Raw genomic sequence first — 23,705 nt, 5'->3', positions numbered from 1 at the left:
TAACCAATGTCATAAAACAAAATGTGTACTACTGTTTCATGAGAAACTATTTGTTCTGTAAACCTTCACCTGAAGTACAATTAAAAAAAAAAAAAGTGCTTCTTTTCCCCACTGATTTGAGCTCAGCAATTATTAATCATCTGATTATGTGCCAAGTCCTGAGAATACAAAGAGTGATAACACTTTTCCCTCAGGAGCCTCACACTCTAGAGAGCTTTATGGACAGAGCCTTTGACTTTTCTGGCAGGATTTTCCAGGGGAAAGGACTTTTAAACTGAGTCTGGAAAATTATGAGTTTCTCAGGTGAATGCTGGAGGATGGGATTTTTAGGCATTGGTAACAGCATGTACAAAAGCATAAAGTCCTGAGAAAGTTTGGTACTTCAAGGAAGTTGCAGATAGTTTATTCAGCAAGGCTTAAGCTAAGGGTGGATATATGATGGTAGACAGAGAGATGAGTTAGAATCAAATCGTGAAGGAACTTGTTTACCATACTAAAAACAGTGGTTTTTATCTTGAACTCTGATGGGGAACTACACAGCATGTGGGGAATTAAAAGGTGGCTTTGGTCAATTTTGGGTTTTAGAACAATCCCTCAGTATCAGTGTGAAGGATGGATTGGAAGTGGTGGAGATTGGAGACTTTGAAAGCAAGTTCTCCATGAAGAAGCTGCTCTCAGTTGTAATGAGGGCCTGTGGAAGAAGCAATGGATTCAGAGTACTGAAGGGAATTGTAAGAATTTTAGGGGGTAGAACTTTGTGATTTTTGGTTGTGAGGCTAGAACAAGAAAGAAATGACTACGATAATTACCTTGAGCAATCAGATAACTTTAGCACTGAGGGTTAGTAGCCAAGTGCTTAACTGTTTGTGCCACCCAGGGGCTCTCATAGGCCATAGGAAATGAGATCTGGAATTATAGAGAAAAGGCTGAACCGAGGAAAAGATTTGGGAGTTACTGTGTACTGGTTTGCATTTACTTAATATGGCCCTTCTAGCCATGCATGGTCTTGTGACTCCCACAAAATGGTTAGGTGGAAACCATGCAAATAATGTGCTTGTGGCCCACCAGGGGGTTTGTGCAGCCTCCTAATAATGGAAATAAGGTGTACAGAACCCTAACAAGGGCATTGGTCAGTTTTGCCATCCCGCTAGGCTTAAAGGAAGCCAGTCCCAGAAGCAGAGAGAGGGGGACTCACTACCACCAAGAGGAGGAGCTGGCAGTGGAGTGCATCCTTTGGACCCTGCGCTAAGAACCTCCTAGACCCAGGAGACAGAGAGAGAGAGAGCTGTAACATCGGAGATGGTGAGAAGCGAGACAGTAAGAAGTGGCAGCAGAGGAATGGCGACAGCAGAACCAGGAGACCAGCATGAGACAGCGCGGTGGGTGGCCCACTGAGCAAGGTGACTACAGAGCTGAACGCCTTCAGCCAGGAGGCTTCCTGGTGGAGTGGGGTACCTCTGGGTGCTTGGTGGAGCTAAAGAGCTTTGTAACACTTGCCCAAGCGGGGCAGAGACTAAGCTGAGGGGCTGAGAGCTGAGGGGCCGAGAGAGAGGCTTGCTTGTGAGCACATCTGAGAAGCTGCCCTAACTGAAGAACTGTATCCTGAGTCATTCCTGGTCCTTAATTGTAACCTGTTACTTCCCTAATAAATCCCATTGCTGTGAGTATAGTCTGAATTCTGTGTGGCCATTGCAATGAATTATCGAACCCAGCAGAGAAGTAGAGAGTGCTGTGGGAGGGACAGCTGGTGTAAGAGTTGATAAAAAGGTTGGAGGGTGAAGGTATGTTTGACCTCTACCTCACAGGGATCAGCCTTGGGCTGTGGACGCTGATAATGATTCTCTGCTGTGAAGTTAGAGGAGGAGGTCTGATGTAACCACGCCATTTTTACAGGTGGAAGCCACAGTTGTACAGTGAAACCATATCTTCTATTTTGATTTATTTTTTAGCTTATCCTTTTAAAATGTCCACATTTTAATATATGATTTATACTATATATATATATATATATATACGTACATGTATGATTTCAAGGAGCCCTTGTGGCGCAGTGGTTAAGTGTTCGGCTGCTAACCATTAGGTCAGTGGAAGATGCAGCAGTCTGCTTCCATAAAGATTACAGCCTTGGAAACTGTGAGGCAGTTCTCCTCTGTCCTACAGGGTTGCTATGAGTCGGAATCGACTCGGTGGCGGTGGGTTTGGTTTTTTTGGATTTATATGTATGATTTATATATATACATATATATGTATAATTTATGGTATATATACGTATATGTGATTTATGCTGTATACGTATCACTGTTTATAGTAAGTACATGTGTATAATTTATAAATTTTCAGATATTGGAGGTGTATGCTCAAAATTTTTTTTTTACTAACAGGAACCACTCTCCTGGATAATCAGTACATTTTATTTTCTGAACTGTGTGACTAATTTAGATTTTTTGGTGATTCTTTTGTTAGTGTAAAATTATTTCAAGGTAAAAAATTTGCAAGAATAGTACAAAAACCTTCCATTTTGCCTTCATGCAGAATCATTGTTAACATTTTATGACATTTGCTTTATTATTCTCTTTTTCTGTATGTGTATATACAGTCAGTTCCCATTATTTGTGGATTCTGCATTTGTGAATTCACCTCACTAAAATTTTTTGTGACTCTAAAGTCAGTACTTAACAGTGCTTTTGTGATCACTGGAAGACACGCTCAGAGCAGTGAAAATTTGAGTTGTCCAACGTGCACTTTCCCAGCTGAAGGCAAATGAGGTGGCGTTCTGCCTTGCTTCCTTGTCTAAGCTCTTTAAACAAATGGCCTTTTTGCAGTCTCATTTTTGTGCTTTTTGTTGGATGTTGTGCTGATTAAAACGGCCCGCATATGCAGTGCCGAAGTGCTGTCTGGTGTGCTTAAGTGCAAGAAGGCTATGATGTGGAGAAAATACGTGTGTTGGGATAAGCTTCACTCAGGCATGAGTTACAGTGTTATTGGCCATGAATTCAGTGTTAGTGTATTAACAATATGGTACACCCAGAGAAAGGAAGAGGAAATCTGCCGTTCTGCACAGAGAGGCCGCTCTGGAATGTTTTAAGGTAACATCTACAGTGTGTGATGAAGCTATGAAAACGATGGAAAAGTGACTGAATTTGTGGATTCGTAAGATGATGACCTGTTAAAAAAAAAACATAAGGGACAGCATTGTTGTGAGTCAGAAAGCCAAAGAAATTTTCCGTCACAGGGAATGTTAAATTTCTCAGCTGGTTCTGTCTGGCTTGCACATTTCAGAAGATTATACAGCATAAAAATGTTAGGCTTGGAGGTGAGGTGGGTTCTGTAGATCAGGAGACCTTGGTAGAATTTCAGAAATACCTGCTAAGTGTTATACAGGAAGTAGATTATGTGGGAGAGCAAGTTTTCAGTGTTCCACCAACTTTTCCGTTGGTCTTTATAGGGCAACCCAGTATTAAGAGGGTTAACCATACACTGTACTATCCCATCATACATCCTGCAGCTCCATCAAAAGTAAGATTTTAATTAATATTGTTATAAAATTTTATGCGCTTATTCTTTCTTTAATGGTTTTCTTTCAGGACTTTATTTGTAAACTGTTGTGTTCAGAAAATATTTTGAGCAAAGACTCACAGGAAACTAGCCCTGTATTTCCCCTAGGAGTAATGGTTTAGTATTCTTGGTGACTTTATACAACATAACTACCATGAATAACGAGAATCAACTGTATATACATATTTTTTTCTGAATCATTTGAAAGTTCTGTGTTCCTTTACCTCTAAATAATTGAATTTTATATCCTATTATGTTATGAACCACTAGGATAATCAAATCAGAAACTGAAAATTTCAGTCATTCAAAACACTGTGATATAATAAAACCTGTGACAGCTGGAACCTGTGTAAGGCAGAAACTTGTCAGAGAAGGAAAGCTCAAATATTTTCCACTAAAATGAGCAATAGAAAAGTGGTAAGACTGCATGCTGTCAAAGGTGGAAAACTTATGAGACCCGGAAAAACAAAGCAGTGCTTTTGAGTTCCAGCGCTCACAGGTTTCACTGTATAATCCATATTGATTGCACTTTATCAAGTATTATATGTTATTTAGAATAAAAATTGCACGTAGCAGTATATAAAGTGTCGTATATAATGTGATTCACATTATCTTGGTATTCCTAATTAGGAATGTATGAATTCATAAAGTGTCTTCAAAATGGCATTTACAGGGGGCTTTATTTGTGGGATATTTAACTCCTGGGAACTAAGTCATGTGTTTGTCGTAGATTTTAGAGCTTAGGCAAGAATATTTTAGACATACGCCTTAATTAAAAATAAGTCACAGCTTAGTGCCAGTGGCACCAGATGTACTCTCAAAATAGTGTTCAACATATTCCCAAACGAAAGGGATTGATAACAGTGTTAATGCTGTAAAGCAAAACTGGATAAATGAGACAGTTAAAGCAAAGAATGTTTTAATGAAACATGGCAGCTATTTGCCTGAAGTTTTTTTCCTGAATAAATAGTACTGGTATAAGAGTTCACTATTAAGGCTGATTCTTTCTTTGTTTTTTAAATTTAAGTGGAACTTTATATACTAACCTCTCAAGTCTTTTTGGATATCAAACACCTGGCTCAACGTAGGGTATTGTGTTGCAGTGAATTGCTTTCATATCACCTTCTAGCCATGGTCTTGTAACTCCTACAAAATGATTGGGTAGGACTGTGCAAATAAGGTGTTTGTGGCCCACCAAGGGGATTAGACGGTTTTGCTAATGCAAATAAAGTGCATGGAACCCTTTGTAGGGCATTGGTCAGTTTTGTCATTCTGCTAGGCTTAAAGGGAGCCAATCCCAGAGGTCAGAGGGGGACCTCGCTATCATCAAGAAGATCCAGGAATGGAACATTCCTTTTGGACCCAGGGTCCCTGTGCTGAGAACCTCCTAGCCCCAGGAAACAGAGTTGTGACACGGGAGTGGTGCGAGATGGCAAGTAGTGGTGACAAGCACGGCAGGGAAATAGCGGCAGCAAAACCAGGAGACCAGTGTAAGATGGTGCATTGGGCTTCCTGGCCCACAGAGCAAGGCGGCTACAGTGAGCTTACTGACCCACAGAAAAAGAGAGCTGAGCATCTTCGGGTGAGAGGCTTAACTGGCGGGGTGGGGTGCCTCTGGGCACTTATCGGTGGAGCTAAAGAGCTTTGTAACGCTTGCCTGAGCAGAACAAGGGCCCAGGCCGAGAGCGAGGGCCCAGACCAAGAGTGAGAGCCTGGTGGCAGCAGCTGAGAAGAAGGTGGGTGTCCTGATTGATGAACTGAATCCTGTCTCCTGAGTTGTATCCTATTACTTCCAAGTTATTCCTGATCCCAAGCTATAGCCTGTTACTTCCCTAATAAACCTCATAATTGTGAGTATGGTCTGTGAGTTCTGTGTGGCCATTGTAACAAATTCTTGAACCCAGCAGAGGAGTAGGGAATACCTGGGAGGGATGGCTGGTGTCAGAACTGGTAAAAAGGTTGGAGTGAGGAGGTCTGTCCGATCTCCACCTCTTAAGAATCAGCTTTGGGCTAATACCGATGTTGATTGTCTCTCCTCAAGTTAGAGGAGGTTTGATGTTGTGCCATTTTTATAGGTATGTTATGTCAAATGAGAACTGAGAAGTTATAAAATTCGGAAAAATACGTAGTATTTCATAAAACTAAAAATAAATTGCGTAGGCAAATGTAATATGAATTGAAACAGAAAAAAAAAATGTGTTCACCTACACATTAAGTGCCTGTGCATACATAACAAACAGTTATAATGGTAGCATAGAGCCAGTTTTGTATTCTTCCTTTTAAAGTAGATCATAAGCATCAGTGTTTTAAAGTACATCTTTAAGAACTAGAAAACTAGAAGGTCAAGTCAGTGTCTACAGTAGCTGAAGATTTTAAATGTGTTCATGAGACTTCCAAAGTTTTAAACTTACCATTGTACTTTAAAAAAAAAAAAAGCATGTATATATATGTATATACATATCTGTTACTTGCAGCTAGGGTAAGAATGAAGCATCTTGCTGACCTGACTTACGCTCTACCATTGTATACATTTTGGAATGGAGAGACTGTCTTTGAGAAGATGGGACTGGAAAGTAGAACATAAAGGTTGTATATATATTGAAAGTCAGCCCTTTGAGTTTGTCTGTTAAAAGTGGAATACAGACAGCCATTCAGGTGAATTGGTGACAACAGTCTAGAAACTCTATGTCTTCCCCAATCATAAACCCCTTTTCCCCCACCGAGGTACTCTTTTCCTTGGTTTTCCTTGAGGTATCATCATGTTTGTGTACACCCCTGAGGAGTATAGTATACTTTTGTTTGTTTTTGAATTTTATAAGAATGGAATCATGGTGTGTATTTTGTGTCTTGGGCCATGGAGAAGTATTTGCAAACATGAAAAAATTGAGCCAGAATGAGATAGATAGTCCAGCCGTATACCTGTAGATAAAATTATTGTAGAATAAAGAGTAAGTTTCTGAAAAGTCTGTTCAGCTAGCCTCAGGCCCTTATAATTCAATTGTAAGGGGCAGTGAGCCTGCATGATCTAGTGTGACCTGTTGGGAGCTCAGTGGACTGCAGAGTACAGGCTACTATGTTGGGGGCCTGGGCCTGTACTCCAGGAAAAGGGCTTGCTAGGCCAGGTGTTGACCAAGTCTCCAGAAAACAATATCACCAATGTTAATGGCAGCTCCATGGTCCCATACCATACCATGTGGATTACAAGTAGAAACCTGAGTTTAATGGCATCATATTTCTGATTTATTTTAGTGGTTTTTAGAATTTTTTCTCTCATCTACCTCTTTTCCCATTGCTTTTTTCCTTCCAGCTTTACTGTGATAGAATTGACGTATAATAAAATGGTCCATATTTAAAATGATTTGGTAAATTCAAGGTAATGAATATTTTCATCACTCAAACAAAAGTTTCCTCATAGGCCTTTGTAATCCCTCTCCCCTCCATCCTTGTCCCCGGCAGCTGTTGATAGTACAGATTCATTTGTAATTTCAGTAAATTTTATATAGTTGTTGTTGTTAGTTGCCATTGAGTTGATTCTGACTTATGGCAACCCCATGTGTGTCAGAGTAGACCTGTGCTCCATAGGGAGGCTGCGACCTTTCGGAAGGTCTGTCATGTGAGGCATCTCTGGGAGTTCGAACCGCCAACCTTTCAGCTAGTAGTTGAGTGCATAACTGTGCCACCCAGGGACTCCTTATATAAATGCAAGCGTACAGTATACAGGTAGTCCCTGACTTACGGTGTATTCGAGTTATGACGACCCACACTTAACAATTGTCTGTTTTTTTTTTTGGTACATCTTATCATTAGTAGTATATACTACATACAGTGTTGCAGCTTGTAATTTACTGATGTTGTCATTCTCAGAGTCACTCGCAGGTGTTCAGTGTTATCATTTACTGTTCAAAACATTGCTGGATAGTGGACAGTAATGAAAACTTAAAAAAAAAAAAGTATTCGACTTACATCAGAACTGACTTATGATGGAGCCGTTGGAACGGAATCCTGTTGTAAGTTGGGGACTACCTGGTTTTTTTCACTCGGCATAATGGTTTTGAGATAACATCCATGTTGTTCCATATATAATTTGTCCCTTTGTATTGCTAATTAATATTCCATTTTATGGCTAAGCCACAATTTATTTTAACCTTTCACTGGTTGATGGAAATTTGGCTATTTGGATGTTTTCCAGTTTTGTGTTAACGTAAGCAAAGCTGCTATCAGTGTTAGTGTATAAGTCTTCGTGTTGACGTGTTTTCATTTCTCTTGACTAAACAGACATGGAACTGTTGGATCATAGGGTAGATAAATGTTTAACTTTTCTAGAAACCGCCAAACTGTTCCCTGAAGTGATGGCCAGGGTCTCGAATCAGTTCAGTCCATTTTGATCCCCTGCTGAGAATTCCATTTTCCACCCCAGATATCTGAATCAGAATCTACATTTTAACAAGATCCCCAGGTGATACATATCCCCAGGTGATTTCTTATGTAAGAGATCTTCATAAAATGTACATTCTGATTCAGTATATCGGGAGTGGAAAGGCAAATTCTCAGCAGGTGGTCAAACTGGAACAAACCAGTTCGAAGCCCTGATGATGGTACCATTTTGCATACACTGTCAGTAGTGTATGAGAGTTCCAGTTTGTTCACATCGTTGTCAGCACTTGATATGATTTGTCTATATTTTTAGTCATTCTAGTGAGTGTGTAGTAGAATCTCATTGTGATTTTAATTTGCATTTTCCTAGTGAGTAATGCTGTTGAGCATCTTTTTGTGTGCTTATTGACCATTTGTACATCTTTTTTGTAAATTGTTTTTTGTTTTTTAGTTTCTTATTCAGCAGTTTATACACAAATTGTTTCACGACATTGGTTGAAATCCCTGCAGCATGTCAGCGCTCTCCCCCTTTCCATCTCAGGTTCTTCATTTCCATTTGTCCAAAAGCAAAGATGAGAAGGCAGGAAGAGACTGGAAAACTGGACAAATGGAAACGTGAATTGTCTTTTAAAGTTATTTTTTGGGGGGAGGTTGAGTGTGGGTCCCCAAGACCACCCTCATGTTTGGAGATTCACTAGGACGACTCATGGAACTTGGCATATACTTGTACTCTTGGCTAAGATGATAGTAGGGATACACGGCCAGATCATAAGGGAAAAAGACACAGGTGAAATCTAGAGGAATCCACGTAAAGTCTTTTTTATGCTCTCTCCCTCACATGAGAGGTTCATACAGATTACAGTCTTTTCCCAACAGCAAAAATACAGCAACATATAATGCGATTTTTCTGTTCAGAGAAGCCTGTTAGGACTCCCTGCCCTCTATTTTTCCTGGGGACTGGTCATTTAGGTACCTCTGCCTAGCATATGCCAAAACTCCAGACTCCCACAAGAAAAGCAGGTCGTCTTCATAAATGATATTGTTTGCACAAATATCTAGGCGCAGTGACCCACCCTTACCCCAACTGTTGATTTGAAACACTTTGAGAGTCAAATTCTTTGACCAAAGGCCAGCCTTGCAGAGAGGCTTTACTAAGGATATTAGTCTCAAGCCTGCTGTGTTAATTCTTTTCTGTACGGTAGTTTGTCTTTTTTTTTTTTTTTTTTTGTAAATACCTATGTAACAAAACAAGGAGCCCTGGTGGAGCATTGGTTAAGTGCTCAGCTGCTAATCGAAAGAATGGTTGGTGGTTTGAACCCACCAGCCACTCCACAGGAGAAAGATGTGGCAGTTTGCTTCCATAAAGATTGCAGGATTAGAAACCCTATGGGACAGTTCTACTCTGTCCTGTAGGATCGCGAAAAGTTGGAATTGGTATTGACGGCAGTGGATTTTTGGTACATAATATTTGCCCCTTCGAAATTCTTCACATGTACAATTCAATGACGTTGTATTTTTCATGTTATGCAGCCATTGCCATTATCCATTTTCACATTTTTCCATCACCCTTAACAGAAACTAAGTGTCCCCTTTCACCTTTATTTTTTTAAATTCATTTTTTGTTGAGAATATACACAGCATACAACAGTTCAACAGTTCCTACATGTACAATTCAGCGACATTGATTATGTTCTTAAGTTGTACAACCATTCTCACTCTCCTTTTCCAAATTGTTCCTCCCTCATTAACATAAACTCACTGCCCCCTAAGCTTCCTATCTAACCTTTTGAGTTGCTGCTGTTGTCAATTTGATGCCATCTAGATCTTTAAAACAGCACGATGCTCAAGGCAGGCATTCTTTGCTAATTATGCTAGACTGCTGTTTGGTTTAAGGAAGACTTAGGGAATGTTTTTGGTTTAAGGTTTAAAGATTATCTCAGGGCAGTGGTTTCAGAGGTTAATCCAGCCTAAATGGCTCCAGAAAGTCTCTAGACTTCACTTCTATTCTGCATTTTCCCCCTTTAGATCAGGATTCTTCTATAGAATCTTTTTTTCAAAATGTTCAGTAATGGTAGCTGGGCACCACCCAGTTCTTCTGGTCTCATGGCAAAGGAGGCAGTTGTTCACAGAGGCAATTAGGCACACATTCCATATTCTCCCTCCTGTTCCTGACTCTCCTTCTTCCTCTGTTTCTCTGGGCGAACAGAGACCAATTATTGTACCGTGGATGGCAGCTTGCAAGCTTTTAAGACCCCAAGCACTACACAAAGAACTAGGAGGTAGAACAGAAGCACTTACAGCTGTGTTAGGCCAGTTTAACTGGATTGTCCCATGAAATCTTGACTGTCAGCCTCCAAACCAAGAAACCAATCCCATGAGGTGTGTGGTTATTTATAAGCAGCCTTAGTAGCTGCTCTTTGTTGTTGTTGTTACTGCTGTAAATATATCACACACCATCTGCCAGTTGGACCTTTTTCAGGTGTACAGCTTATTGACATCAGTTACATTAATTGTCTGCCACATCTTTAAGGATGTTTTCCTTGTTGCACTTTATTACTGGAACTAGTGCCCATGATAGGTTCACAAGTCTCTGTCTTCCCTTAATTCAGATCTTAGCACTGGATGATTAAAGTTTTCTACTTCATTCTTTTTACCAGTCCCTGTAGTGGCTTATAGAAGTGATTTTTCTGTCTGTCTTAAGTATAAACCTGGTAATGATTTAATTTCTCAAATTTAATATCTATCAAGAAATTGACCTTTCCTTGAATTGTGTATATAATTTTTTTTTTTTTCTGGTCTGCTCAATATGTATTTCTCAATAGTGTGGATCTGAATTTTTTAAGTGGTTTCAATACAGTTGAATTGATGAGAATTTTTATGCAGCACCTACATTATGGAATATTCTGCCGAATACTGGTTTTACAGCTTTGAGTGGGACACTGTTCCTGTCCTCAAGGCATTAAAAGCCCAGATTAGTCTATAAACCAGTCATTTTAGTACGTGTTTTGAGTGGTGCAGTATTAATGGGGGTTCACGGAACAGTTCTGGTAGCAGAACTTAGTCTCATTCTGCTCTTCATCAGGTTCCCATCTAGCACATTATTGTACTTTAAGATGCCAACACTATAAAATTATAATGCTTGTGTATTTGTGCAGGTAAGTAAGTTGTCAATGGATCAGAATTGTACCCAGATGTATTTTTTTAGGAGTACATAATGCAGCATTTGGGATGTACTGGGTATAGTGTTGAGCCAAAAAGTAGGGCTGGGCAAAAAAGTAGGAACTCAGAACTCATACATTTAAAAAGTGATAGGTTAACCAGACTGACTTGGAGAGTGTACTTGGCAGCTTAATTTGGAAGATTTCATCTTAATGATTCTGAATATTTGGTGTCATGTAGTTCTTTTCAGTCTATTATTTTGTTATAACAGTTTTCAGAGAAAAAAATGCATGATGTGTTTCTGTCACTTTATTTTACTTATTCTATTCGATGGTTAGTTATATTGCTTTTACCTCTGTAATTTGGAAGTCAGTCAACATTTGATTTATTTGAGCTATTCTAATCCTGGGAGCCCTGGTGGCACAGTAGTTAAGAGCTCAGGCTGCTAACCAGGTCGGCAGTTCACATCCACCAGCTACTCCTTAGAAACCCAGTGAAGCGTTCTACTCTGTCTTATAGGGTCGCTATGAGTTGGAATCAACCTGACAACAACGGGTTTTTATAATCCTTGAAGTGCAGATTTTTAAAAAATTATGGCTATTAGGTCATACAGTAGTTAAGTATGTAACTATACCATATTTTATCATTGAAGTATTATAATAACAAAATTCAGGTACCATTTTTCTATAATTTAAAGCCAGGAACCTAAATGGGGAAAAAATACCTTGGTATACAAATATTTCTTCTTTTACAGGAAAACTGTATTGTTGGAAATTGGGCGTGGCTGGAATTTTAGACATTTTAAAAATCAGTTTTTAAATTTACCAGTGAAGTTTGTATTATATCACTGTTTCGTCCATTAGTGTTTCTTGTTAAAAGATTTTGATTTATCTTTTGTAAATGTTGTTTCTCACTATTTTCTTAAAGAATAATGTTAATGGAATTTAAAAAGAAATATTTTTTATCCACTTTTAGGAAAATGTGTTTATATCTCAGTTTATTCCAGAAAGTATTTAAAGAAGTTACTGAATTAGCAGTTGTTAAATTTTTGAGTTTACAAAACTCAGAATTCAGATTTTTTGTCAGTACCTTTATTTTTCTCATGTGTAACTTGTATCCTTTTTAGGCAAAATGCTTCATGGATTTCAAAGCTGGGGGTACTTTGTGTCACGTTCTTGGGGCTGCTTACAAGTATAAAAACGAACAGGGATGGTAAGTTTTTGTATTTATTTGCAATTTTGACATGATATTTAAGTTATTTCATGTTAAGTTCTGTTTCTTTGTATTGTTAGAAAATTTTGTAAGCACATTATGGTTAAAGTGCAAAGTAGGTTATGTTCTATCAAGGGCCCTTATTTAATTTGCCTGTATCCAAGAAAAATATCAAACAACTGTTGCATTAATTACAAAGGCACCTGGCAAAGACTGCGCTTAAATTTTATTCCAACCTCCTCCTTCTTAGCCTTTTTACGAGTTTTCGTGAAACTTCTTGAAACATAGTGTAATACATACATCTCACAGAGAAATGTATCAGAAAAAAATAGTTGTTGGTTCTACAAAACTAGGATAATACCTATAGCATACCTCCAAACAACCATGAGAATATACAAGGGGATAAAATTATATAAATCAAGGTTTCTGCCCAAGTAAATAAAAACCAAAGAATCTGTATCTCAGGAAAATTACTATTACAATGTATTCTTCATTATTGCCAAAGTAGTACTTACATTTAAGATACAAGAACAGCAGTCCTGGAATATTGTAGGAAGCAATGAATGGGACCTGAGAATGAATGCAGGCTAAGAATAACTTAATAAGAATTTGATTCTCTTGAAAATTACCGCTGCAATGCATTCTTCCTTATTAGAAAGGCAGTACTTACAGTTCAGAGGCAAGAAAAGCAGTCCTGGAAGATTGCAGGGCAGCAACTCTAAGCTGAGCAGGGATCCCTGTAACACCTGGAAGCAATGAATGGCGTTCAGGAAGAAAATGGCGACTGTGAATGAATGAAAACTAAGAATAGCTTATTCTTGTGATAAGTACATTCTAATGAGAACACAGTAGCCAGGAAATTTACTGAGGACGCTTATCTCAACAGAAAAAAGCAAAACAGACAAAAGTTTAGCAGATGCACACATCCAGGATGCATCACCTCATACAATACCCAATCAACACAATAATAGCACCCACCTTGAGGCTCAATGCACTAAAACCAGGATACCGCCTTACCAAAGAACTCCAGGGGCAGAAAAAAGTGGGCACCGGTGTATCCCACAGGTCATGAAAGGGTTTTAAACTCCTTTTATTAGACTCCTTGAATATTGTTGTTGTTGTTGTTACTGTTAGGTGCCTTTAAGTCAATTCCAATTCATAGCGACCCCATGTGACAGAGTTTAACTGCCCCATAGGTTTTTCTTGGCTGTAATCTTTAGAGAAGCAGATCGCTGGGTCTTTCTCCTTTGGAGTTGCTGGGTGGGTTCAAACTGCCAACCTTCCAGTTAGCAGCCAAGCTCTGAGCTGTTTATGCCACCAGGGCTCTAACTGTGTTTTGTGAGATTGTGATTGTGTTATATACGAGACTGTGGGGTTTACAATTAACTTTGTTGTTGTTAGTTGCCAGTGAATTGATTCTGACTCATGGTGACCCCATGTGCAGAGTAGACCTGTGCTCCATAGGTTTTCAAAGCTGTGACCTTTTGAAATCATATCTTCAGGCCTGTCTTCTGAGGCACCTGTGGGTAGGTTTGAACTGCCAACCTTTCTGCTAGTAGTCAAGTTTGTGCCACCCACCTACCCACAATTAACTTTACCCATACCCACAATTAACTTTACCCAAAGATTTTGGTCTTTGTCCTTGGTTTCTGAGAGAACTTTTAAAACCTTAGAATTCCCCAGTGATTGGACTCTTTGTTATATAACAGTTGTTCGTGTTATCTGTGAGGGCCCAGATCATACCTATGCTAATGCGTTGAGTCTGGGATAGGGGCTGGCCATGCCAGAAAGGCCCACCATGTGGTATTAGGCTGACTTCTGGGTAGGGGGAATCTCAAGGTTACATTCAGCCGTTTAGGCAATGGTTAAATTAATTATGTCTGCTTAGTGAGACCTCAATAAAAGTTGGGGACACTGAACCTCCATGAGCTTCCTGGCTGGTGATGGACATCAGTGTGCGGAGGAGGATCATACATTTGGGACATGGAAGTGCTACGCTGAGAATGTTTTTAGACCTCACCCTACGTGTCTTTTTCATTTTTGTCCTTTTTGCTATCATAAAACTGTAATTGTAAGCATAGCGCTTTCTTGAGTTGTGTGATTCGTTCTATTGAATTATCATACCCAAGGGGGTAATAGGAACCCCCAAATTTGTAACCAGCAGGTCAGAAGTGAAGGGGACCTGGGGACCCCAAGTTTACAACTGGCATCCTGAAGGAGTACAGGGAACCCCCAAATTGTTGCCAAGAGGTCATAAGTGAAGGGTGCCTGGGGACCCCCAAGCTTATGGCTCCTATCCTGAGAGGGTAGTGGCAAACCACAAATTTGTAGCCAGCAAATCAGAAGTGAGGATGTTGTGGGGACCTTCAAGCTTATGGCTGGTATCTGAAGTCTGGGGCCGACTTGACTGTCTGGAGACCTGTGCCCTTAAACTTGTGCAGTCTGACCTTGCTCTGGTAGTTAGGGTCAGAGGAAGTACTGCATTTGCAGTTGGTATCAGAACAGAATTGAACTGATTTTTCAGTGGTTTTAAATGTTCTTATCAGCCAGGCTTTCAAAGGCCATCTAATCTGCTATCCTCAAGACGTGGATAAAAGGAATCTGGCTCAGAGAAGTACAGATTCTTGCCCAGGTCAGTGGTGGAGCTAGAGTAGAATCCCTGTTGTTCCCACAATTTTGCTTCTCCCTTCACTCTTCCTTTTCCCTTTTCTAGTCCTGTTTCTTTGTCCTATTTCTTCCTTTTCTTTCCTAAACTCTGGGGCTGCCATCCTGTTGGGAAGTTCAGCTGCTAGGACTAGGGAGTATTTAATGATGGTGGTGGTGAGTTTGAGGGTGGTGAGGGAGCTACCCCACAGGACCTGTATACTTGAAGTTGTTTGGTGGTTTTAGTTGGTGTTGCCTGTTTGCAGTTTATATTCTTAGCATCATCTAATGTGGGTATTTTAATTTAAAAGTTAAACTAACCCAATACATGATGACTGGGAAATGCAAATATTCAGGTCAACAATCAGGACAAGTTTATATAGTATATAATTTATTTATAATAAGTAGATAAACAGATGTAGGCTTATGTGTGTATATACTGGAACTTTTTACATATGGGTGGGAGTTTAATAGATACTGGTTAATTGGTTAGACGAATATGAGTTTGTTGTTATCAGAGGTAGCTTTTGCTCCTCAGTTCTTTTCTAGCTCCCACCAGGGTATTTCCTGACCTAAGACCAACAGCATACCTGACTTGGAATAACCCGTTGAACCAAACTGATTGCCGTTGAATCACCTCCAACACATAGTGACCATATAGGACAGAGTAGAACTGCCCCATAGGGTTTCCAAGGCAGTAATCTTTATGGAAGCAGACTGTCACATATTTCTTCCATGATCTGCTAGTAGGCTTGAACTGCTAACCTTGCGGTTAACAGCTGAATGCTTAACCACTGTGCCATCAGGGCTCCTTTGACTTGGAATAAACCCGTTACCATCAATTCGATTCCACCTCGTAGCGGCTGTAACTGTATATGATGGTAGAACTGCCCTATAGGGTTTCCAAGGCTGTAAATCTTTATGGAAGCAGAATGCCACATCTTTCTGCTGTGGTGCAGCTGGTGGGTTCAAATTGCCTGCCTTTTGGCTAGAAGCTGCGTGCTTAACCACTGCGCAACCAGGGCTCTTTTGACTTGGAATAAACCCATTGCCATCAAATCGATTCCAACTCGTAGTGACTCTGTGACAGAGTAGAACTGACCCATAGGGTTTCCAAGGCTGTAAATCTTTACAGAAGCAGAATGCCACATCTTTCTCCATTGTAGTGGCTGGTGGGTTTGAACCACAAACCGTTTGGTTAGAAGCTGGGTGCTTAACCACTGCACCACCAGGGTTCCTTTGACTTGGACTAGTAGGGTACAAACTCCCTAGTATTGGCTCTGGATTCCCGGTTGGAACTCTTCTCTGTTTTATTGCTCAGCTTGTATCACAAGTCCCAACCTGGACTCTTGTGAGTCTCAAAGTAAAGTGATTTTTCTTGGGTCATGTATTGGAATTCACATTGCATCCCTAGTGGCAGCACAATGAAATAGTAAAAATACATATATATATATATTTTGTTGTTGTTGTTGTTGAGAATGCACACAGCAAAATATATACCGATTCAGCAGTTTCTGCATGTACCATTTAGTAACACTGATAAGATTTTTTGAGTTGTGCAACCATTCTCACCCTCCTTTTCATAGTTTTTCATCCCCCATTGACATAAATTCACTGTCCTCTAAGGTTCCTATCTAATCTTTCAGGTTGCTGTTGTCAGTTTGATCCCATGTAGATAGTTCTTAAAAGAGCACAGCGCTCAAGGCAGACATTTTTTACTGTTTAAGCTAAACAGTTGTTTGGTTTTAAGAAGACTTCAGGGACTTTTTTGGTTTAAGGTTTAAAGATTATCTCAGGGCAATAGTTTTAGGGGTTCATCCACCTTCCATGGCTCCAGTAAGTCTGGAGTCCATGAGAATTAGAAATTCTCTTCTGCATTTTTTCTGTTTGGATCAGGATTCTTCTATAGAATCTTTGATAAAAATGATTGGTAACAGTAGCCATCTGGTTCTTCCAGTCTCATGGTAGAGAAGGCAGTTGTTCATGGAGTTAATTAGCCACACATTCCATATCCTCTTTTCTGATGCTTCTTCTTCCTCTGTTGCTCCAGGTGAATAGAGACCAATTGTTTTGCCTTGGATGGCTGCTTACAAGCTTTTAAGACCCCAGGCACTGTGCAACAAACTGGGAGGTAGAAAGAAGCACTGAACAAATTATTGGGCCAGTTAACTGGGATGTCCTGTGAAACCATGACCCTAAACTTCTAAACCAGAAAAGCAAATCCCATGAAGATTTTGGTTGTACGTAGCAGCCTCAGGAGCTGCTTTTTTTTCTTTTTCCTGTCTTTTTTTGGTCATTGTTGTAAATGTCTGTCACACAACTTTTGCTAATTCAACTTTTTACCGTATACAACTTATTGACAGTAATTACGGTAGTCACCTGTGCAACCCTACCGTTAATGTGATATTTCCATCACTGTTAATCCACAATGAAATAGTTTTATCTGAAAGAATTTAAGGTAGTTTAGAAAGATAAGATTTCAAAAAGCTGCTTGGATTAAAAATGGAGTCAAAAAGGAAGTAAAGGATAGGAATAGAGACTTTAAGAAGAGCCAGGAACAAGGATTTTTCCTTGTCTTTTTACTCAGGTTGTATCAGAATTATCCTCATTCAGATATAAATACATACCCAGTTGCAGTGCACCCCCTCTACCATCCCCTGTGACTTACACACTCGTGGTGAGTGGATCACATATACTCTTGACAGTGCATATTGTAGTAGCCTTCCACCTTATTTGTGATGCATCTTTATAGTAAGAAACATGAAAACAAGCCAGTAGGACCATTCTTAAGAAGGTAATAATCTAAGCTGCAATAGACTTTTTTTTTTTTTTTTAAATACTTAATTTATTTTATTACCAAATGGTAGTGCATGTTGAAGGAGAGATGATACTGTTCATTTTTGTTTTTTTTAACTGTTTAAGAGTAATACATGAACACATACTTGAAGAAAATTCAAAGAACAACAGCATATAGAATAAAAATTATGTCTCTTTTCTTTTCCCTACAGTGTGTCTCTTCTGTGTTAGTTAAGCACTGTTAACAGGTATATATTCTTCCAGATCTTCTCCTGTGCTTTTATGTTTATGTGAATTTAATTTTTGTTGTTTTAGGTAAATGACATCAGACTGTATGTGTTCTATAATGCTTTTTCTTTAGACATACTGTCAATGTGGCAGTCTTTGTGGATATGTCATTATCTTTTTCTTATTTTTAATTATCTGTTTAGTGTTTAATGCCACAGTAGTGCCCTGTTTTATACAAGACTGGGAGTCTGGGGTGGAGATGTGCATTATATGTTGACTATATGTTCTTTAGGTGCATGTTTGAGTGTATCTGATAAATTCCTAATAATGTAATTGCTGAGTGTATTAGTTATCTGTTGCTACAATAATTCCGTAGAATAAATAAATATAAAACTTTAGTGGAATACAACAATAGACTTTTATTTTTGCTGAGAGTCTGTAGGTCAGCTGGGCAGCTGTGCTCTTGGTTGAACTTGGTTAATCTCAACTGGGCTCACTTATGTTCTGCAGGTGGCTGGAAGGTCCACTGGAGATTGGCTGATCTAGAATGGCGTCAGTAGGGTGACCTGCCTCTGCTTCATGCGGTCTCTCATACTTCAGCAGGCTGGCCCAGGCTGCTTCCTGTGGCTGAGGCGGGGGGTCTAGACAGAAGTGTGGAAGACCTCGTCTTAGAACTGCACGCTGTCACTTTTATTGCACTCTCTTGGCCAAAGCAAATCTTAAGACTGCCCAAATTTAGATGGGAAGGGACTAGAGGGTTGCAGGGCAAATGATGGGGGATATAGAGAAACCATTTAATTGCATTGGTATACTCAGTCTACCTCAGTAGGTTAATGTATGTTTTTAGTTTCAATAACAGTTGCAAATCATCTTCCAACAAAGTTGTACTAAGTTGTAATCCCACCAGCAATATATTGAGGGCATGTTTTCCCCGTCACTAGCCAACAGTGTATTTGTATTACCTCACCCTTTGATCTTTATCAATCTGTGATAGATTAAAAAGTGTCTCATAATTTTAGTTTTAATTTGCATCTCTATTATGGATAGGCTTAAACATCTTTCCATTATTATAACAAGCAATGCTTATTTAAATATTCTTGATAATTTCAAAATAAGTCAGATAAAATCTTTCCACTCAAGATTATATCTATCTGACTTTTTTATTCCACTTTTTCTCAATATCAGTATATTTTAAATACTTCTTATGCTTACATAGCATACTGCTGATTCAGGAACATTTTAATCTGTCATGTTATTAAATCATTGCTTGGCAAACCATTTTAGATTTTTATTATGGAGAACAAAATACACAGAATCATGCGTCGCTTAAGTCATGATACGTTCTGTGAAATAGGACGTTATGTGAATTAGATGTTGGGCAAACACCACAGCATATACAGGCAGTTCCTGGATTATGAACAAGTTCGTTCCTAAGTCTGTCTGTAAGTCGAATTTGTACATAAGTCAGAACAGTTAGATATGGTTCGCATCTAATGTCAGTTAGTCAAATGGTCTTAGTATATAGCATATGGTGTACCTTTCTATGCGTAAAAAGCATTGAAGAAACACTTCCAGATGCAGTAAAACATCTTTAGCATAATAATACAGTAATAATAATAATAATGTTTTGATATGCATCGCAAAGTAGCGCACATTTGTTATTATGAACCATTGTATGTACCTCGAATTTTTAATAGAATATGCTTTATGGGGGTTGGTTCATAAGTACGGGTTGTACGTGAGTCGAACATTCCTAACTTGAGGACTGCCTGTATGACCTTATGGGACTATGGACGTACATGTGGGTGGAGGTTGCTCGAACGGATGTTATGTGGCGCGTAACAGTATGTGTGTATATACATGTATGTATGTATGTAAGTAATACTATAAACTGCTTTTTACTGCCACCCATCTTCAACTTTGTGTAATTTCATCTGTAAATATTTCACTATGTGTTTCTGAAATCAGACTTTTTGAAAAAAGAGCATAACCACAGTGGCATTATCATAACTAAGAAAATGAATAGTAATTAGTAATTCCTCAGTGTTATCAAATATCCCACTTAGTGTTCCTACTTTCCTGATTATCTCATGAATGATTTTTTTATCTTGTTTTAATCAGTATCCAAAGAAGGTTCAGGTATTGATTGCATTTATTTGATATGAGCCTTAAGTCTCTTTTAAAAAACGTGTAAATTTCCTTTCTACTCTCTCTTTCCCTTGGGAGTTATTTTTTTAAAAAAATTAGGTTTGTCTTATAAGAGTTGTCCATGTTCTGGATTTGGGAATTTGTCCTCAGGATATCATTTAACATGGTCTCCTAAACTTGTAGTAAATTGGTGGTTAGATCTAGAAGCTTGATATGATTCAGTTTCAGTCTTTTTGGCAACAGTACTTCACAGATGGTGTTGTGTTCCTCCATCCAGAGGCACATGTGTGATTGTTTCTCTTTGTGATGGGCACATTGATGTTCGTTGTCTAGAGTCATTATTTCATTATGTTGAATTTGTTATAACTTCACAAGATGGTAATATTCTAATTTTGAAAATTGGAATGTAGGTATTCTAATGTGTAGATGTAGATCCTTAATGTTATAGAGATCGTTTTTTATTGTTAAAGAATGTTTTTCTGTCATTTCTTCATTTATTAGCTGGAATACTTTTGTATAGAAAAACTTTACTCGTCAGTAATTGGTTACCTTGAGGGATATTTACAAGAAACAAAAAAACCTGTTGCCACTGAGTCAGTTTCAACTCTTGAGGACGCTGTGTGTATTTACAATAAAGGCAGGATAAATTCTTGATTCTTTCTCTTTGTTAAGAGGTTTCATTTAACTTTTATTTTCATTTTCAGATAAATCTGGCCATCTCTGTTTTTATTTGTCTAATGACTGCTTTCAAATTATTTTTTAGATTCATAGTAAAAATAGTTTCCTTCAGCCACAGCATCTGAATCATTTATTAAGGAAACAGTTTCTCTATGAATAATGAATAAACTCTTGTGTAAGTGATGTACATTTGTCTGTGGTTTTTCTGTTATCAGAAGCCTGTGAAAGAGTGGCCATTTTTTTAAAAAGGGAAGATATTCCCCTACCTCTCCTTGTATGGTGCTGAGAGAACCAGTGGGCAGATGTCAGTCGTAACAGGGATGTCTTGTTGTTAGTTGCCCTCAAATTGATTCTGATTCACAGTGACCACATGTGTGCAGAGTAGAACTGATCCATAGGGATTTCAAGACTTTGACCTTTTGGAAGCAGATCACCAGGCTTGTATTTTGAGGCACCTCTGGGTAGGTTTGAACTGCCAACATTTTGGCTAGTAGTCAAGTGCTTAACTGTTTGCGCCACCCAAGGACTCCTGGATTTAGTCAGTTGATAATGTGTTGTCCTGCCAGTTAGTGGAAATTGCTTGGAATTTCTAACCTAACCCTTCCCCAGAAGGGAGTAGGGAAAGGGAACACTCAAAAACCAAAAAATAGACACCTGTGTTTATTGCAACATTATTCACAGTGGCTAAAAGGTGGAAACAACCCAACTGTTCATCAGTGAATGAATAAACAAAATGTAGTATATATAAAATGGAATATTATTAGGCCATAAAGAGGAATGAAGTTCTGATACATCTGCACCATGGATAAACCTCAAAAACATGTTGAGTGAAGTAGGTCAGAAACAGAAGGGCAAATATCATATGATCCCACTGATATGAAATATCCAGAATTGGCAAATACATAGAGACCAAAGTTTTTAAGTGGTTACTAGGAGTAGGTGGGAGGGGGAAGTGTGGAGGGATTGTTTAAATGGTACTGAGTTTCTGTTAAGGGTGATGAAAAATTTTGGAAACCGATTATGGTGATGGTTGTACAACATGAGGAACATAATTCATGTTACTGAATTGTACAAAGAAAAATGGTTAAAATGGCAAATGTTTTGTTATATATATTTAGCAACAATAAAATAAAGTATAAATTTTAAAAACCAAAAATAGGATTTAAGGAAAAGTTCTGTGTACAAGGTTAATCAAGATAAGGGAACTAGGACAGAGGTCCCACTTAGTCTATAAATGACATTTTTTTTAAAGCTATAACTTGTTCCTGTACCAGATTATCTGTTTCTGTGCTTTAGTAGGCACTTAGTTTTCTCTAATTTCTTTCTTTTCTTTTTTTTAAATCAGAGATTAATGTTACCACTCCTGGTCTTTTTTTTGGTCACTATTTGCATGATACATTTTTTTCCATCCTTTGATTTTTAACCAATTTATGTCTGTGTCTAAAGTGTGTCTCTTGTAGGCAGCGTATTGATGGGTCATTTTTTTTTTTTAATCCATTCCGCTTCTCTGTCTTTTTTTTTTAAATTGTACTTTAGATGAAAGTTTACAGAACAAATAGTTTCTCATTAAACAGTTAGTACACATATTGTTTTATGACAATGTTTACCAACCCCATGACATGTCAACACTGTCCCTTCTCAACCTTGGGTTCCCTATTACCAGCTTTCCTGTCCCCACCTGCCTTCTAGTCCTTGTCCCTGGACTGTTGTGCCCTGTTAGTCTCGTTTTGTTTATGGGGCTGTCTAATCTTTGGCTGAACGGTGAACCTCTGGAGTGACTTCATTACTGAGCTAAAAGGGTGTCCAGGGGCCATACTCTCGGGGTTTCTCCAGTCTCTGTCAGGCCAGTAGGTCTGGTCTTTTTTTGTGAGTTAGAATTTTGTTCTACATTTTTCGCCAGCTCTGTCCGGGACCCTCTGTTGTGATCCCGGTCCACTCTCTGTCTCTTGACTGGTGAATTTAAACCGTTTACATTCAGTGTGATTATAGATAGATATGAACTTACTGTTGTCATTTTGTTACTCTTTTTGTTGTGGTGTTGACATTTTCTTTAATTTTCTGTGTTGAGTTCTTTTTGTTTATGTGCTTTCTTTTCCTTTGTTGTTGTTGATTTTGTGTTTACTGAGTAATTATGGTTTTCTTTATTTTGGTGAGGAGGTTTATTAACTTTTTTTGTGGTTACATTGACATTTACCTTTATCTTCCTAAGTTTAAAACAGTCTGTTATTTTTTGATAGCTGCATGACTTCCTCTCCATATGGAAGTTCTATGTCTACACCATTTATTCCCCCTTTTTGTTTTGAGGTTGTCGTCGCTGATAGATTGACATCTTTATTTTTGGTTCTGTAACTTTAGCTTTGAGATTTCTCTGTCTGGGTTGGCATCTTGGTTGTTGTCTGATATCGTTGGTTCTCTATCTGAAGGACTCCCTTTAATGTTTCTTGTAGGGATGGTCTGGTTTTTATAAATTCCCTTAATTGCTCTTTGTCTGAGAATGTCCTGATTTCACCATCATATTTGAGGCACGGTTTTGCTGGTATACAATTGATTGACAGTTCTTTTCTTTAGGGTTTTATATATGTTATCCCATTGCCTTCTTGCCTGCATGGTTTCTGTCGAGAAATCAGAGCTTAGTCTTACTGGAGTTCCTTTGTAGATGATAGTTCATTTTTCCCGAGCTACTCTCAGAATTCGTTCTTTGTCTTTGGACTTGGAGAGTTTGATTATGATATATCTCGGTGACTTTCTTTTGGGGTTCATTGTGCTTCTTGGATGGATTTCCTCATCTTTCATGATATTGGGGGAAGTCTTCTTCCATCAGATCTTCAGAAATTCTCCGTGCCTTTTTTTGGTCTCCTGTTCTGGGACTCCAATCTTGCATAAATTATTCCTCTTCATAGTGTCCCATATAA

The 23,705-nt window shown here is 38.7% G+C and overlaps 1 protein-coding gene across 6 annotated transcripts in view; it reads left to right on the top strand.

Annotated features, from left to right (window-relative positions):
- Positions 1-23,705, top strand: part of SMARCC1 (SWI/SNF related, matrix associated, actin dependent regulator of chromatin subfamily c member 1) — a 168,542-nt gene that overhangs the window by 11,156 nt on the left and 133,681 nt on the right. For 2 of the 6 annotated variants that reach the window (XM_004368479.1, XM_023726479.1), the window contains one exon: positions 12,215-12,300. The exons of the other annotated variants lie outside the window; for them this stretch is intronic. In XM_004368479.1, coding sequence (XP_004368536.1) covers positions 12,227-12,300 — 74 coding nt within the window. In that variant the 5' untranslated portion in view covers positions 12,215-12,226. The remainder of the gene's footprint in view (positions 1-12,214; positions 12,301-23,705) is intronic. 6 annotated transcript variants of the gene reach the window in all.

This window comes from Trichechus manatus, unplaced genomic scaffold (genome assembly GCF_000243295.1).
Source record: "Trichechus manatus latirostris isolate Lorelei unplaced genomic scaffold, TriManLat1.0 scaffold00001, whole genome shotgun sequence".
Lineage (NCBI taxonomy): Eukaryota > Metazoa > Chordata > Mammalia > Sirenia > Trichechidae > Trichechus > Trichechus manatus.
This window is presented reverse-complemented; position numbering and strand designations above follow the sequence as displayed.